At 48.5% G+C, this 18007-nt stretch overlaps 2 protein-coding genes across 2 annotated transcripts in view; both read right to left on the bottom strand.

Annotated features, from left to right (window-relative positions):
- Positions 1 to 4103: 4103 nt before the first annotated feature.
- Positions 4104 to 18007, bottom strand: part of LOC144149748 (uncharacterized) — a 371422-nt gene continuing 357518 nt past the window's right edge. The window contains exons 3-4 of the mRNA XM_077681402.1: positions 13236 to 13325; positions 4104 to 4547 (exon numbers count right to left, since the gene is read on the bottom strand). Of these exons, the coding sequence (XP_077537528.1) occupies positions 4470 to 4547; positions 13236 to 13325 (168 nt within the window). The 3' untranslated portion in view covers positions 4104 to 4469. The remainder of the gene's footprint in view (positions 4548 to 13235; positions 13326 to 18007) is intronic.
- LOC144149685 (uncharacterized) overlaps positions 15938 to 18007 on the bottom strand; it is a 21149-nt gene continuing 19079 nt past the window's right edge. Inside the window, exon 4 of the mRNA XM_077681338.1 lies at positions 15938 to 15973. Within this exon, the coding sequence (XP_077537464.1) occupies positions 15938 to 15973 (36 nt within the window). The remainder of the gene's footprint in view (positions 15974 to 18007) is intronic.

Here is an 18007-nt window from a genome sequence, read left to right as displayed (position 1 = left end):
GAAATGCTCTGCATTTGATCGTGCCCCTCGCGAGGGGAATGTTTCTTCCATCAGGAAAACGGCTACCGCTGGCGGGAATCGAACCCGCGTCCTCGGGCACAGCAGCGCAATTTTTCTTTTTTGTTACTTTTATTGCTTTTATCGATGCTTAATGGTCTGGCGAACTTGAAACAGCACTTCAAATACTTCAGCGCGTGATAGTTAATTACATTGAACGACCTGAAAATCGTTTGTTTCAAATTCCCGCACTTTCATCCTGAACGGTGCATATGACAGAATCCTGGCCTGTTCTCACCACTTTGTGCGGACGTCACCAGTGCCCGCTTGAGAGGGTGTTGCGCCCGCTCGCCGCTCGTAGGGCCGCGCGTGTGAAGTGGCATCATGAGTTTTTGATGAGCGCTGTCGCGTCACTTCTTTTGGCTTCACGGGGCGATGTCATGCTGATGTCCATTTGCTGAGTGCCACTCCGCGCGCTGCTCCGTCGGCGCGATAAATGAGATCCAATTTAACTATGTTCTTCGCGTTGCAGGCCGCTCATATTTCAGCCAGGGTATTCTGTTGAGTGAAGGAAGCGAACTGCAATAATATTAACGTCGAAAATTGGTGTCAGTGCTCCTTTAAATGCGTTTCCAGAGGAAGTTGCAAAGGTGATAGCGTCCTTCACTTTCAAGATGGTTGAAAGCATGCTTGCTGGAATGCCGTGTTCCGTGACCACCTCAAATTTTTTTTGCCCGCTCACAACAGCATGTATTATGTTCGCCTTTTCTTCGAGGGTCACTACTTTTCTTTTTCGGAGGCTCCATCCTTCAACGACACAGAATGCGCAAAGCAGATGAAAGAAAAATAATAACACGTGTGAAGAGCTGAAGGACACAGGACCGGAGCAAAAAGTGGAGCGGGTGGAAAGCGGTCGTGGCGAAAGCAGCGGAAGACAGCGTCAATGCTACCATCTGTCACACACGAGATCAAGCCAAGCACCTGCCGCCACTTTCGCCATCTGGTGGGACTGACCCAAACCCTGGAAAGAAATGCGCAGTCTGTCATTCTGTGCAGTTTTGGGTTTTTAGTTTCGTAAGAACCAAAACGAGAATGCCTCCGTTGCGTCGATTGTACCACTCCTACACGGCAGCACACTGCCAGACATTCTAGGCGCCATAAATTTGGAGAAACCTTTTTCTCTGTGCATCTTTTTTCTCGGAATGCTTAGTTAAATCGGGTTTGGCAGTGAAGTTTGTTTCGTTATTTCAAGTTCGTAAAAGCATTAAGCCTATGAGGAACTGTGGGGGGAATCCGAATTTGTTCGTTAAATCGGTAAATTCGTAAAATTGGGTTTCGTAAAATCGAGTTTCAACTGTAACTCCAAAATATTGGGCCATGTGATGCTTGGTTTAACAACGTGTGATACCAATCTTGCAGGCTGTTTGGGTGGCAAGTTCTGTTGAGCTCCATCAACATGGTGTACACTTATCTCCTGTTGGTCCGTTGCAGCATTCTAAGCGGGGTCATGCGTGAAATGTAGAATGCTGTTTAGCTGAGTAAGACCACTTGTGTATCTCCATAGCTGCAAACGGCAGTCTTGAAAGAGCTTCAAACAAACATACGTCACTCTTGGGCAAAGGTGTTCAGCTTAACACATTGGCGTTTTGATGCCTCTTTCCTTGTGTGTAATAAGGTCATTATCATGCCCTTGATGCTCCATCTGGTCTTTGTGGAAGTGGTCGCAGAGCTGTGGGTTTGTTCGAACCAAGTATTTCAAGCAGGTGTTGATGATTGGGGACAAGCATCTTTTTTTCCAGCCATGTGCTGCGAAATTTTAGGCTGAAAAAGCTCAGCTTGTTCCGCACTGATTGTTTTAGCATCTGTGAAGTGAATGCATTGAAAGCTTTCTTGCTGTGGTCATCGTGTTGAGAAAGAACAGCTCCTGTACCACAATCCAGGAGAAAATGTAGCTGGTCCCAGCTGATTTATGGTTAAATTAGAGCTGGGACCAGCTAAGACCAACTGGGTCCAGCTGGGAATTTAACCATAAACCAGCTGGGACCAGCTACCATTTTCTCTTGGGAAGGCAAAGTGTCAGAGACGATGCGGAGCATTTTTCTGAAAGTGAGCCAGTGTGCGATTGAGCAGTTTTAAGTTTCTTCAAGTGTGTGAGTTGTGTAAGCAATTTTGAATGTGTTTGAGCGTTCCCTCCATCTTTGTGTGGTGTTTTTGTAAAGGTGTGCAAATATTCGTAACTTCCAATACTTTGCTAATAATAGTGCTTGCAATTCGATTTGATTCACAGTGCATTTTTACCCTTCAAAGTGTTCAGAGTTTGCAAATATTCAGGACTTTCAAATAATAGAGCAATAAAAGTTGGGTCTGCCACACGACGTGCAAACTTTAAAAGCTCTACCGCATGGGGTGTCCCTTTGGGCTGAGTTTCTTCAACGATTCCCGTGCTGTGCAAAAAAGCCTATACCCCTGCTACACGGGCATTTCAGAGGCTTTTGAAACGAATGTCATTTGACTCAAATGCTACCTTAGTGCTGCGCCTGTGTGCTTGAGATTTTGCCGCACGATAAAGACCCCCACGTGGTCAAAATTAATCCGGAGCCCTCCACTACAGCGCACCTTATCACCTGTGTAGTGTTGGCGCGTTAAATCTCGTAGTCAATCAATCAACCTTGAGCTGCTACACATTTTCCAACGGCCTTTGGTTTAAAGCCATTCAAGTCAAAGGAGCACCATCGACGACTTCTGAGGTTCTCAAAGGCCTTTGAAATGTGAATTCTTGTACTCTTTGGCGCAGTTTGTGCATGCCGGAATTACAAAAACAACTATTTACAAGTAAAACTTTGTTTTTAAACTGCATGTTCTCATGCTGGAATTACAAAAACAATTATTCACGAGTAAAACTTTGTTTTGAAACTGCATGGTCTTACTCTTTTTTTACTTGTTTTTGTTTTCTATCACTTGCTGTACAATTCTGAGGTAACTTGGTCCTCTCAACACCAGCAGTGCGCAAAAAAAAAAAAAAGAACTGCCTGTTTTGTGCATGTTTTGTGTTCGTTTGTAGGTTATCAGTTTTATCGCAAACAATTTTTTTCTGACCTATTTTAACTCTAAAATTCAATTTTTTGTCGAGAACGAAACGGCAGCCATGGTGACAACAAAACATAGCGGGTGAACGCTGAAGCTTTCAACTGCCTTTGAGAATTGTCATCCAGATCGGTGGAACTCCTTCCAGGTCGAAGGGCATTTGAAATTTTGAAGGCCATTCGACTAAAATGTCCTTTCAAACACTCATGTGGCAAAGCTATAACACGTGCAGGCAATGCATGAAACAAGTGTTCACTAATCCTGGTGTACGTTAGCTGAAGTAGAATGCTACTCATGCAAAATTTACTAGCTCAGAAGGAGCTTCATATCAATACTGCTGCATGAGTGAGGAATTGATAGTTACTGCCTGTTGGCATTGCTTGCAGTAAAGTACTGGTCGTACCAGCCTCTAGCATGTCGGGCAAAGGTCTCAATCTTTTCAATGGTTAGAGTGACTGCAGCCAGTCAGATAGCATTTTGGAGGAACATGAATTTCTTCACGGCAGTGTGGGCCAAATTTTGGGTTGCACTGATATGCCTCCTCCTTGTCTTAATAAAGGGGGGACACTGGTCTTAAAACAGTTTCTTTTAATTTTCAAGTAAACTTTGTGAAACTGGTCAGTCTTGCTGCTTTTTTCCCCACTGATTTCAAACTTGCCATTATTTTTTCAGCTGGTCAATTAGTTCCCAAGGTAATTAGAGATAATTTGCCATTTTTGGTCGAACATTAGGCAAAACAGTGTTGGTCACAAAACTGTAATCTTCATATTTTCCAATACTGTGAACCCTGGCAAATGCAATGATCAAAGCAGTTTTTTGATGCATCGCTTGGAACTAATTTTACAGCTCAATAAACTTTGGTGGCACCAGTGGCAGGGAACCATTTTGAGTGCTCATTTCAAACACCGAAGTTTAATGAGCTATAGAATTAGTTCCAAGCATTGCATCAAAAAACTGCCTCGATTATTGCATTTGCCAGGGTTCACAGTAAAAATATGAAGAGTACAGTTTTATGACCAACACTGTTTTGTCTATTGTTTGACCATGGCTGATGAATAGCACCTGTCCCATCCACATTCTTCTATTTTGCTCCAGTCCAATTTTTGTGATATCAAAATGTGCGCAAGTCATCACACTACCAGCTTGACCAGCTTTCTGCGCTAAGTATGTGACGAGGACAAGGCTATCGCAATAGTACAATTTTATTGGCGGTTTCGGACGAAGCGTGCGGGAAACATAGACGGCTGAAATTCGATCTGAACCGAGAATCGGGAGCCTGAGTGACAGCCCTAGGTGGGGAGCGAACACCCAGACTGTGATGAAGGTTGCGGACGGGGAAGATGAAGTCCAACGCGGCGATCGAGTGTCGAGCTGACAGAGAAGCGTCATCACTTCTCGATGTACAGCTTGTAGGTAACGTACATGCAGTGGGCTGCGTGCAGGCCTCCAGTGATGATGCCCATTGCCTGCGAAAGGGGAAGAAGCATTATTTTAGAAGTTGGCCAATAAAGCTGCTTCGTGTCAAGCAAAATATTGACTCCGGTTCTGTTTGCTTCAGTGCAAACAATGCCGAAAGATTGTATGTTGTTATTGCCACCCCTGCTGCACAATGTCCCTCTTCCTCCCCTTATCCCCTCTCGTATCGTTCCCGTCCTTCGAGCACTTGCGCTTCTCCCGTCACCTCTCCATCAATCCATTTCCTCTTCCTTCTCTGCTACTACGCTTCTTCTATTTACCTGCCGTGGTGGGGCAGTGGCTAAGGCGTTGTTCTGCTTAGCGTGGGTGCTATTCCCGGCGGCGGCCGCCGCTTTTCAGATGGAGGTGAAAAGCGAAAACACCTCTGTGTTTGAGATTTCAGCACACTTACGGATCGACCTTCGAGATAACCGTATTGCGTTTATCAAAGACCGAATTCGGGCAGAACATTAGGAATGCAGGGAGAATCAGACCAGATATTTGGAAAGTATACCAAAACGAGCTCAAATGCAAATAATGCTCATGGAAAGAAAAAAGATGAAAACCGAAATACAAGAAAACTGGATTTTCAAGATATTACCCCAATGGAAGCCAACAGTCTTGTGAATTATCCCAGAGAAACTAAACGCGAGGAAGAGACCACCACCACTACATTCTTGAAGCGAAAGGCAATGACTTAGCAGAACTGGACTAGCGCAAACAGAGGGAACCACCAACAAGACGGACATCGATGACCTGACACCAAATATAGCCCAAAAGAAGTCCTTTTGCAGTGAGGAATGACCGCTTTTTCTGGTAACCAATGATAGAGACGCTGATCACTCTGTCGAAGACGAGAGGATACACCTGTTATGGCCTGACGTGATTTGTTCCCCAATGTTCGAACATAAGGTGCTGGGAGAGCAGGCCCAGCAAACCACGAAAGTCCATAGGATATCCACAAATGGTCACAATATCCAATGTCATTTCAGGACATTCATGTGATGTCCATACAATGTTTCACCCAAGATCATCTGCTTGCGGACATCCATGCGATATCACTGCAGGTGTGTTAGTATAACATCATTACGCGATATTGCTAGGATGTCCACAAAGTTACATTTTTCCTTACACTGAGAATTCGCATTCATAACGCGGTGTACATATGGGGCTCCAGCCACACAAAGTGTGTCTTAGTTCAAATCACCCCTCATCACCGTAATATTTTCTGGCCTGTTTCTAACTAATATTTTAAATGAAGAGCGGGTAGTTATTTGATTTCGAATTTGAGCGAAATCTGGTTGCCTTTCTGTTTGATTCGGGAATTGAATTCTATATTTTAGGCTGCTTGATTTATGTGGATGAAGAACAAGCGGGACTGTTGATTTTCTCATTCCTCATTTTCTCCGAGCACTGGTACGCAGCCTGCATGAGTACGGAACCAGTATGGAGCCCGCTGAGTAGGCAGTACTCTTGTCACCCAAATTTGATGCTTTGGATGCGAGCAGGTGCATTGCATGATGCAACTCACGCGTCTGGGTGTTGTTTGTTTAGTTCTTGCGCGATGGAGTGGCGGGCCTCGTCCAGTCTTTAACATCGGTGGAGATTAGGGTTACGGCCGCGTAATTTTCCAGTGTTTTACTGCATCGTGAATACCCTCGTTGGGTAAGCAGTCGAAGGCTTTGCGAATGTCCAAAAGGACGACAAAGGCCATGGCATAGAGAAAGTCTATGGCCATGGTTTTTGGTAGCTTTCGCGTTTTCTAGTGCAGAGACAAGGTCAGCAATTGAATCCATGGCACTGCGCTGGCGGCAAAAACCCGTCTGCTGCTCAGGGTTCAAGTTACAGATTCGCACATACTGGTAATTCGAGGCGTGCGAGCGCCATTGATTCGAGAATTTCGGAGGCAGCGCTCGTGAGTGAAATAGGACGAAAAGAGGAGAAAAGTTCGGGAGATTTGTTCTTTTTTAGGACGGGAGAGACAAGTTGGAGGCCAAATTGAGCAGGGAGGGTGCCGGACCACCAGTGGAAGTTGCAAAGTCAAGATGGCGCGAGCGCTGCCTCTCGGCTACGTTTCCGATATCCTGGTATGTGATGCCGTCAGCCCCGGGCGCACTTTTTCTTTTTGCATTTTTTGAATGGCCCACACGAGCTCGGCCGCCATGAAAGGAGCTTCAAAAGCCGTGCTCGGGTGGAAGGAGGGAGCGGGCGCGCGCTTGGCGTCAGATTCTTTGTTTTGGGCTGCGGCAGGGTTTGCGCGAGAAAGCTCGGCCGCGTTTTTTCCACTTGCTATGGAGTGGGCGAGGAGGGGGGGGGGGGGGGGGGGGGGGTTGTATGCCGGGGTGTCAGAGAGGGCGCGAAGCAAGTGTCGTGCATTCGCCACAACCCCCCACCACCCCGAGCGCAGCTTCTTGGTACTTGCTTGGCGTATCGTCTGACAAAAGCGGCGGCGGTGGAGGAGGAGGAGGACCGGAGGAAACCATCCTCGCCCTCTCCGACGGGGAGCTGGGTTCCCGTGGTTCCCGCGCTTTTCGGTCGCTCACTCGCTCACGCGTCTCAAGAGACGGGAAATCGACAGCTGTGTTCGGTTCCTGTCTTCGGCTGCACCACACGGTTCTCAGATCACCGATCGGCTTCACTTCAAGGACCCGGCCGTATACTTCTATCTCTGTTCAAGGTATTTCTTCTTCGCGATTGTGATGCTACTCGCGACTCCAAATTACTGCTTGGTATTTTCTTCCAGTTTTCCATCTGAGACTGCCAGTGAATACATCACAAAAACTTCATGCCAGCCCCTTGATCAACGTCTCCAGTAGCAGGTAAGAAACTATCATAATGTCAGCAATAAGCTGAAGCTAACCAAGATATACGACATTTTCTTGCAGGACAACTAGCGTTTTCTCCAGATTCTGCCATTCCAAGAAGGGTACCTAGCATTTCGTTCCTTTTCCCTTTCTTCAAATGTATATTCTGCCGCCGCTGCTGCGAAGTTTGCTGCCGCTCTTTCTGCTGAAGAAGCAAGATTTCTGGATCAAACACAAGATTTCAACTGGTGGCCCAACTTCTCAGAAGCAAATTTACAGAAGACGTGAACATGAATCCAAGCACGTGCCTTCTTTTGCGTAATATTTTAGCATGCAGTATAGTAGACTAAACCTTTGCTTTTCCAGCCTGTTTCTTAGGTATTCTGGCAGCTCCTATTTTCTATGGTGTTCTGTTCAACTTCATGATAACTTTTATTTAAAATCTTTTGTGGGTTTATTACATTTAAAATTTATTCTTTGCTTAAGTTTTCACGGTTTCAAGTTGAATCACATTGTTTATTTGCACTGTTTTTATTCAAAAGCCGAAATCTTTGCTGTGTTTTTTCTATTGTCTCATTTTAGCTGCACAGTTAAGAAACGATTCATATATGCGCGCGCCTGTTGATGGTGAGTTTGTATGTAAAGTATTTGACCCGCCCGGTTGGTTGCAATTTTCTTTTAGCCTGTCATTCTTTCAATAGGCAGAATGGTGTAAGCAGCTGTTTCAATAATAGCTATATAACAAGCGTTTAACTGGTGCTGTTTTTATTTTTTTAATGTTTTCTAGGTCTTGAACTTCCAGCAAGGTTCATCTGGTGGATATTGAAGTGATTTTGAAATAAATATTATTTTTCTTTGCAATAAAAATTGGGGATGGTTTCATGTCACTAATAATAATATATAAATAGTTATATAATAATAGTATAAGGTCCTGAGAATGCCTCCACATGGCATCAAATGGACATTATATGATGTCGTCCGGATATCTGTGAAATGTCCACAGAAAGTTTCCATGAATTTTAAGGACATCCTGTGAATATCCAGACGAAAGTATTTGTGGATGTCTATTCCGAGGCAATAGGGACATCGCCTGAATATCCTGTGGACATAACGTGGGCGTTCACGAATATCCTCTGCACATTGGATATCAGGGAAGTTACATTGAATGGACATCCACAAGTTGTTTTATGGTTTGCTGGATGCAAAAGGATGAGGCAACTGCAACAAAGAATTGTTCAATGACAGAGGACCTCAAAGATGGTTGTGCTCGATCGAGTCATAATTTGCCACAGCTTAAAAAGAATCACCGTCGCAAGATGACGTTGGGAAAACGGAGGAAGCACCTTGACCTTACAAGAAGGCGCGCACAGTGAACCCCTACTCAAAGCACATTTGTGGAACAGCACCGAGCACGAAAAAGCGAACTGTGCGCTTTGGGCAGAACCGCAACTCAAAATACGGCCCACGCGCAGCCGTTACAAGTGGAAAGAGAAACAGATACCTGCAACCCGGGCAAGCAAAAGGAGTTCACCTATAGTCTTCTCAAAAGACTGCATTAGGGGCTGCAGTACCTTGGTTCCCAGCTCCATGAAAGCTAGGGAAAACCATTTCGGGGCCTGCCCACAGTTTCAGAATAGGGGAAACCAGTGTTGCGGGCCCCCAAGAAGTTGCCGAACGCAACACGTACGCGCGCGACGAAGGCGTGAACCGCAAATTTGTCACCATCGATGGAGGTGGAAGCCGACATGTGCTGAACTCTTTAGGCTCACCCGGACCTGAAATTAGCTCTCCATGGACGGAGCAATTTCTTGGCCATGAACCATATACTCATTCATTGTTTGTTGCACGGGGGAGGATGTTGTGAAATATGTCGATATCCTTCTCTCGTGTCCTATACTGTCATCATCCGAAGCGGGTTCGATTAAAGACAGCATCGGGAGGGGTCTCCGTGGCTCGTCCCTTTCTCCACACTCCTTCCTGCTTCCCTCTCTATCTCTACCCCCTGAGCCTTCTGTCGCCTCCCTTCCACACCCCCTTCTCTTCCCTTATCTGTTGCACCACGTCTTCCCCATATTTCCCTTTCCCCTTTGCAGCTCACTCGTGGAAACTGTGGCCCACCACCGATCCACGGGTGTATGTCATCATCATCAGCATCATCATCACCACCAGCCTATCTACGCCCACTTCAGGGCAAAGTCCCATTAATCTCCAGTTACCCTGGTCCCGTGCTAACTCCGACCAATTTATCCCCGCAGACTTCTTGATCTCATCTGCCCACCTAACTTTCTACCGCGCCCTGCCACCGGTACGCTTGCCTTTCCTAGGGATCCGGTACCCCTAATGACCAACGGTTATCTTGCCTTCGCATTACATGCCCTGCCCACGTCCATTTCTTCTTCGTAATTTCTGCTAATATGTCCTTAAAGGAGTACTGACACGAAATTTTCGTGTTACGTTTTTTTCGCTGCTATGCGTGCCTACCAGCCCACTAATCATAGAATGACAGATTAGACGGTCGAGCGCAGCCTAAACATTCATTTACGGCGTCGTTTATTCGTGCCAGTTTCGGTTTCGACTGAAAAACGCCGAGCGGCCGCCATAACAGGGGTCTATTCGTTTCACCTGCACCGCGTGAACCAGTTCAGGCGGTGCCGCACTTCGCCGTTCGTTTCAGCGGTGCAGCTCGCGGCACCTGAACCGCGCCGTTCGATTCACCGGTGGTGCCGACGGGTGCAGGACGGGTTCATGGCTTTGCCTGCACTCCCTGCCGAGGAGGTGCAGAAGCAGACGAAAAATGTGCAGGTCTGGTTCCGCGCTTTGCACCGCTGTGAACTGGTTCAAGAGGTGCAGGCTGAATGGACCTTTTTCCAGTACCGGTCCCTCTAGCGGCCGCCACGGCGAACTAAAAATGGCAGTAAGGCGCACCCCCAAGAAAGTTTGGCTTTCGGAGAACTCGTGCACAAAATATCTTGGTCCTGCAGCCCTTCCCGCACTGACCCGTCACCCGCACTTTCACATGAATGTCACGGGAGCAGGCGAACGTTCTCGTGACTAATCTGCCGTTTTCGAAGCGCCCCCCCCCCCCCCCCTCTTTTTTTTTTTTCATTTTCATAACCCCCTCACTGGCAGCCTTGTGCTGGCAGCGTGGTCAGTCTCAAGCGTCTTCGTCCCTTTTCTTAGAAAGCCATTATTTTATGCATGTACGAACCCACCACGAGGAGTCCGAAGAAAAAAAAGAAAACATGCAGATTATAGCCGCTCGATCCCTAACCGAGGGGCGCGCTTTTGTTTATTTTGCCCGAGGCGCCTGCCAAGAATGGCGGACCGGCAGCCCGCGCATGCGCAGATCGATACTGGAAAAAGGTCCATTGAACAGACCCAGGATGTATCACATGACGTCACCATTCTTGCCGCATCGCTGCCTCTCTGGAAGCGCGCGCGAGCGAGCGCACGCGTGCGCCCAGACCGGCCGAGGTCTTCGCCGTCCGAGGTCTTCGCCGGGCAGCATGACGTCAGTCCCAAAACCATGACGTGTACACACGCCCGAGCAGCGCGCCAAACACAGCCAGCGCGTCGGCTTTGTCACGGGAGCCCCGACGTCGGCAGTTTGGGGCAAGTAGCACATATGTCATGTCGGCCCGCTCTGGGCTTTCTCGTGCGGGCAAAGATTAAAATGGATTTTAAATATGTTTCGCTGAACTGTTGCTGTTGAAACTTGCTGGGAGATATCTCCTGATAAAAAGGAAGCGTTTTACATAGTTATCACAGCTTTAAAATTTCGTGTCAGTACTCAACACGCGTTTGTTCCCTGACCCACTCCGCCCTCTTCTTGTCCTTAATGTTGCACCTATCATCTTCCGTTCCATTGCGCGCTGAGTCGTCCTCAATTTAAGTCGAACCCTCATAGTGAGCCTCCAAGTTTCTGCCCCGTAGGTGACTACCGGTATGCAGCTGTCATAACTTTATTCTTCAGGGACAGCCTATGGCAGCCTACCATTGTCCCTGAAGAAGAAAGGGTGTCACCAAGGTTCATTTCACGAGCTGCGTGCTGCGCAGAGGGTATGATATCTTTCGGTTCCACTTGCCAAGCGGAGGAGCCAGACTGTCTTTTCTAGGCCCCAAGGCCTATCGTCACCGTTAGATGCACAGATGTGGGCGGATTGTTGGAACAACATAGCAGCCGCTAGGCAGCACACACAGCACGGATGCCAGTTTTTTTTTTTTTTTTTTGAAGCAGTTTGATAACTATGCTTTAAAACCACGCAACGCGCCTACTAAACTTTCCACCCGCAAGTGACATGACCTGTTGCTGTATGCCGCGCTGTCTGGTTTTGTTCAGCATTTATATAAGAGAAAATGGTAGCTGGTCCCAGCTGGTTTATGGTTAAATTCCCAGCTGGTCCCAGCTGGGAATTTAACCATAAACCAGCTGGGACCAGCAACATTTTCTCCTGAGATATATATTGTCACTAAATTATCGCGGCATTTTGAAACTGGTTAGTAGTAAACAAGCAATGGATTAAAATGGCAAACGCTTTTCTGGCTAAGCTAGGACAAATAATTACGTCCCCTACGCTTCGTCAGGCCTAATTTAAGTGGCACTGTAGAAGTGCAAGCGAAGCAGACAGGCTGAGCTGGCGGCCATGACCCCACCATGGTACTACGCCAGCACGCAAAGAAACCGCCAGGTAATGAGCTCGCGCAGGCGCAGTCCCGTGACATCACTGCGCATGTCATGGTACCCGTTAGCGTAGTGCACGCTAAATACAATTGAAAGTTGGGCGAGCTGGCGATGCCCCTGGGAAGAAGCGCGAAAAAGACGACTACGTAGAAAAGAATGCCGCCCCGTACGTAGGTTCTTTGCTACCGCAATTTTCGGCGTATAAGTCGCGTTTTTTTTTTTTTTTCAGCAATTTTCGTTGGTGCGTTTTATTAGTGCAACTTCTGTATGGAATAAATCCGGTACGTGGCGGCGCTCGAAAAGATGCCTGTGTGTTGCGTGATGTCAGCGCATGTTAAGAGACACAGCTCTATATGGTCTAAATAAATGAATTATTTGTTAGCGAGTCGGAGGAAGGCGGCTTCGATGGTTTTGTCTAAACGCCGTCTGTAAGTACATGCCATCGGTGTGTATCGATAAACCATTTTTGAGAAGTTAGTTCTGTCTAGACTTTGGACGGTAGATGCACTGATTACCGGGGTATGCGTTCAGAGGCGGCGGCAGCCACAACCATGAGCTTTCGCCGCACTTTCTAACGAACTGATCTTCAAGTGCTTTTTGTACACCGGTGCGTCTTATACAGCGGTGCGACTTATATACGTTTTTTTCCCTCGGAAAAACTAGTTTTGAGGGGGGTGCGACTTATACAAAAGTGTGACTTATAAACCGGAAAATACGGTGCGTAGTGTTCTTTTCTGCATAGTCATCTTTCTCGCACTTCTACCCACGCACGGTATACCCGCTGCGCTGAAACACGTAACGGAGGCCATTACGGTGAAGAAGGTGATAACTGCATCTGGTGGACGAGACGATAATGGTAACGCTGCGTCAAAACCTCCGCAGTTGGCAACAGCGCAGTTTCTTCTGCCGCAACAGGCACCGCAAGCTTAGCGTATACGCCTAATGCTGGTGACGTCCTCTAGCCGCCCAGGAAGCAAAGTTTCACTCCTGTCTTTTCGTTACTGCGTGCACCGGCTTTTTCTCTTATTTCTTACTTTTTCTCACATCTATGCGCCGCCACAAACATTTGGGTTTATTCCTTGCTAATAACGGCGCGCGGTGCCACGGCTTGGGGCGTGTTGCCGAAGTCACGCTTTCTGCAACTCCGCCAGAATAGTTATTTGACATCCGAAACGATTCCTGCAACTTAGTCGTCGTAGTAGCGGGGCACTTACTGGCTGCAGGCTCGAGTCGCGTTTTTCTTTGAAGACCATGACTGCCGCGATGATGTAAAACACGGCAGCCGTTCCCCCAAACAGCACGTACTGCAAAGAAGCGCCAGAGAAAGGAAGGTGGGTACGTTTTGCCTCCCTCTTTGGCTGGCACGTCAATATTATCGATGACTTGGCAGGGCGTGAGTGAAACTGGATGTCATCATCATCATCATCATCACCACCACCACCAGCCTATCTACGCCCACTGCAGGGCAAAGGCCTCTCCTATTATTCTGCAATTATCCCGGTCCTGTGCTAACTGCGACCAATTTATCTCCGCAAACTTCTTGATCTCGTCTGCCCGCCTGACTTTCTGCTGCCCCCTGCAACGCTTGCCTTCTCTAGGGATCCACTCTGCCTTCGCATTACATGCCCTGCCCACGTCCATTTCTTCTTCTTGCAATATGTCCTTAACACGCGTTTGTTCCCTGACCATTCTTACACCGTGTCCCTGACCCACTCAGCTCTCTTCTTGTCCCTTAATGTTACACCTATCATCTTCCGCTCCATTGCCCGCTGAGTCGTCCTCAATTTAAGTTGAACCCTCTTGAGCCTCCAAGTTTTTGCTCTGTAGGTGATCACGTACCGGTAAGACCCCCCCCCTGCAACGCTTTAGAGGGCAGCCAAGCGCCCGCTCGTGTGGTTTCGTGATGCCCCCCACCGTCGTCCGATGATACAACCGAGAGAGCGAGGAGTACACTGAAGAGGGAGTGAAGAGGAAAGCAGCAGAGGAAAAGAGTATGGCGAAAGTGTGCGGGGGAGGGCAGTGTGCCGAGGTCACCTTGTGAGACGTGCTGTGCGGCGGCGGCGACGCGATACGAGATAACGCCAGAGTGGCGCGCGCCGTCGTACGTTCGCCAATGACGCGATGACCTCCTGAGATTAAAGAAATGCTTCGTCTGCCGCTGCAGCTAAACGAGCTGCCCGATTAGAGGTTTAGTGCCGCCGACGCCAGAATTTAGAGTTGCTCAATGGCCGACGCAGCAGCTATGCGCCGTCACTGAGAAGGCCCTGCAGTCCGCGATGCGCTCACTTTTCGCGTTAGGAAGGATCGTAATCATCAGCCACTTTTTTTCTGAACTTTTTTTTTCACATCTGAAACATCTGAAAGTCGACAAGTGAATCCAGCACTAGGGTTCACAAACTACCTCAGCTAAACATCAGAGCTTTAGCATAGCGGCTAGCGTACGCTATACGTTACGGCAGCGTGTTCCGGGACCCGACTGGGCACGTGCGCATTCGCTCCACTGAGGGGCAACCTCCTCGCCCTCCCTGCGCGCGCATGCGCAGTCGGGTCTCGGAAACCCACCGCCGTAGCGTGAGCCTCCGGTAGCCGCGTAAAACTCTCTAATAGAAAAGAATTTCAGCATAGCGGCTAGCGAACGTAACGCTACGGTAGTGTGTTACCGGGACCCGACTGCGCATGCGTGCGCAGGGAGGGCGAGGAGGTTTCCCCTCAGCGGAGCGAATGCACGGGCACGGTGAAGGCCGGCCCGCGGAACTAATCCACCCTACCGGAACGAATGTGCATCTGCCCAGTCGGGACCCGCCACCCGCCGCCGTAGCGCTAGCGGACGGTACTCGCTATGCCCATCCAGGGGCGGATCCAGGTTTTCCCTGAGGAGGTTCAGCTTCTATCAGTGATGATGGGGATGATGATGAGGATGAGGACTGTACCCTTTTTTATTCACCGAAATTTTTGATAACCAAAAATACAAGAAATAGAAAAAAATAAAAAAAATCATCAATTATACTTTTGGTACAACCTGAGGGGTCAGCTTACTGGGGGTATCAATTCCAAATTTAAGGGGGGGGGAGGGAATCAGGACATCCGGACCCGCCTCCCTCTGGATCCGCCAATGCATCCATCAGATGACGCAGAAACTCGTTTAAAATTTTTTTCTTTCTTTCCCGGTCTTACAGCATTGTTTGCGCTTTCGAAACAAACAAACGTTTATTGAAAGGGATGGCTCAAGGCCGCATGGGGAGGAAGAGGGAGGGGATACGAAGACCTTGCGGCCGTGACCCGGGGCCGTGACTCGTAGATTAGTTGTTGGCTCCCCTAACAATTAACTTTCTTAAGGACAGACAGGATGGGTTTGGGTCACTGTGTCCCAACATGGAGGAGTCCAGAACGAACCGCCAAAGTGCGGATAAAGTCTGTTTGATGCGGCCCTTCGGACGGATCCAGTCCTCGTAAGCGAGTACCCAGGCAGGCCGATGTTGCAATTAGGTAGCCCAAGAAATGCGCTTTCGAATGATTCTGGCGATGATGTCGTGGCTATTGGCCGGCTTCATATCAATCGCAGCAATGAGTGCATTCGGCAGACTTCTTAAAAGCAAACCACAGCAAGTGGAAGTGGAAACTACACAAGGTGCATCTGGTGGGACGAACAAATCACGCACAGCCGCTCCCAGCTGGTGATAACCACAGCCTTCGCAGTGCTTCTTGGCTTTAGCATCTTGGCTTGGCTTGGCTTGGCTTCGCAGTGCTTCTTGGCACGAAGGAAAGAGTGAAAGTGTTTACCGAAGTGTTACAGGGTCCCTTTAACCGAAACAAATTAGGCCTAGGGGAAGGCATCTAAATTATTCGCTATACTTCACCCACCTCCGCGCCCAACACGAGAGAAATCGCCCATTGCACGCGTCCGTTTCAGAGCCACTCAACTGTATGAAGGCGGCCGGATGACCATGCGAAGCTGCATAAAATACACACCCCACCATTAGCAAGAGAACGTAGTATTGATTTTTCTAGCAACTTCTTAACGGGATACTGACACAAAATTTTGAAGGCGAGATAACTTCGGAGATAGATTGGTGTGAACACACATACATCATCTGCAAAATATCAGTGGCGAATACAGCCTAGATCATATTTAAAATCAATTTTAAGGTGTGCGAAACACAACCGAGCAGCCAGCAGAGGACCTCGCGCAATCGACATCCCCTGGATATTTTGTAAATAAACAACATCCAAACACGTCACGAGTTTGTGCTTCCCGCTTCCGTACTGCCGGCGTTTTTCGCCGGCTCGCCGCTCTAATCGGAGGGCGGAGCTTCTGCTCTCGAAAACGAACGACCCGATCACTGGCTCATCGTCGGCTCATTTCGTCGGCTCATCGGGCAGCTGGCCGCGAACAAAGTTCTACAGCGATTCCAGGCACTCTATTTTTATTACTTTTTATTTACATTGGACGCGAAAACGCCCCGGAGACACGAAAGGCCCGCTGAGCGAGCCGCAGGTCGCTGTGCAGGCGGCGGCCACGGCCGCGAAGTGGCGCAGACCGGCGCAGGTAGCTCGAGTGATAGCTTGTTACAGCCATAGGTGTGCGCAGAGTTCTCGGTTTGGGGGGGGGGGGGCAAAGTCTTACCGCTGCGCCCCCCCCCCCCCCCCTTACAGCAACTCCCGACCTCTTCCCACTGAAGGCCTAGTGGTCCGAACGCAGTGATGGAATTGCAACACATACAAAATATTTCTGAGCAAAAATTTTTACTTTCATGTGTTACATCGGCAAGGTATGGGGCAAATTTGACGCCCCCCTTCAGATGATCTGCCCCCCCTGCCCCCCCTGTGCGCACGCCTATGGTTACCGCTGCACGAAATTGGACCCAAGTCCCAACCATGGCTTATATGAGAAGGGAGTTAATGATGCGATGGCGGGTTGCATTAAAAATTGTCATCTTCACCGCTTACGACAGCTGCAATCGAATATCCACTGCAGTGCTAAGCAGAACACATATGTAGGCGGACCTGTAGGCAGACAGGCCGGCTGCTCCCAGCGCGCGTCTTGCCACCCCCTGTATCGAGCGTCGCGCGTCGTTCTCTAGCCGCGGCAGAATTTTCACTCGCAGCGCCTGCGTCACGACCACGGTCGCTTTTTAATTAAGCGGCTCACGAGATCAGTACGTGGGGGGCATTCGCAGAAACTGCCGGCGACGCGGGTTTGACAGTGCAATGGCAGCTCCGCTCTGATATATCCCTCCGACGGTCACGTGGTCAGCTTTGTTCACACAAAATCCATCGTTCGCGGCACCCGCTGAAACCGAAACTGCGACTGGCCGTATTGAAAGTGACTCTAATTAAACAACCGTCGCACGCTGAAGCTAATAAGGTTTCTACAGGTGACAAGTAGGTCAATCGCAAAAAAAAAAAAAAAAACAAGATGCAAAATTTTTGTGTCAGTGCCCCTTTAATGGTAGTGACAATATTCGGAAGAGCTAGAGTTTTACCCTATCAGACAAACGTGGGACTGCCAGTCCCCCCCCCCCCCCCCCCATACAAGACTATAGTATATGTATTGGCTGCATACGGGAATTCCATAACCTTTGCAACCTCACTGTGAACTATACCTAACTATGAAAAGTAAATGAAATTCGCCGTAATAATATATCCGTAACGGCCAACCCTCACGTTTTGGGGAAAGTTTCGATATAACAAGAGTTCCGGTTTCCGATGAGCATTCGCGATAAAGTTGGCCTTGCCGCAAAGACCCTTACGCTATATTCGTCCCGCACTCAGACCACTTCATCAATAAAATAAATGCTTTTCGACGCGTTCGGGCCTTGGCCCGCGCTCCAGCAGAAGTCCCGCGCTCTAAACGATCGTGTATGCTATAACTGCGCGGTTACCACCGAAATCATAGGTCGTTTGGAACATCATACGCCCCTTCGAAGCTTCCTGAAGTCAAAAAGAAGAGTCGAGGGAGCCAAGGCTATCAATGAAACCTTCTATC

Source organism: Haemaphysalis longicornis, unplaced genomic scaffold (assembly GCF_048455015.1).
Source record: "Haemaphysalis longicornis isolate Haplotype H1 unplaced genomic scaffold, Haemaphysalis longicornis Haplotype H1 scaffold_8, whole genome shotgun sequence".
In the NCBI taxonomy this organism is placed as follows: Eukaryota; Metazoa; Arthropoda; class Arachnida; order Ixodida; family Ixodidae; genus Haemaphysalis; species Haemaphysalis longicornis.
This window is presented reverse-complemented; position numbering and strand designations above follow the sequence as displayed.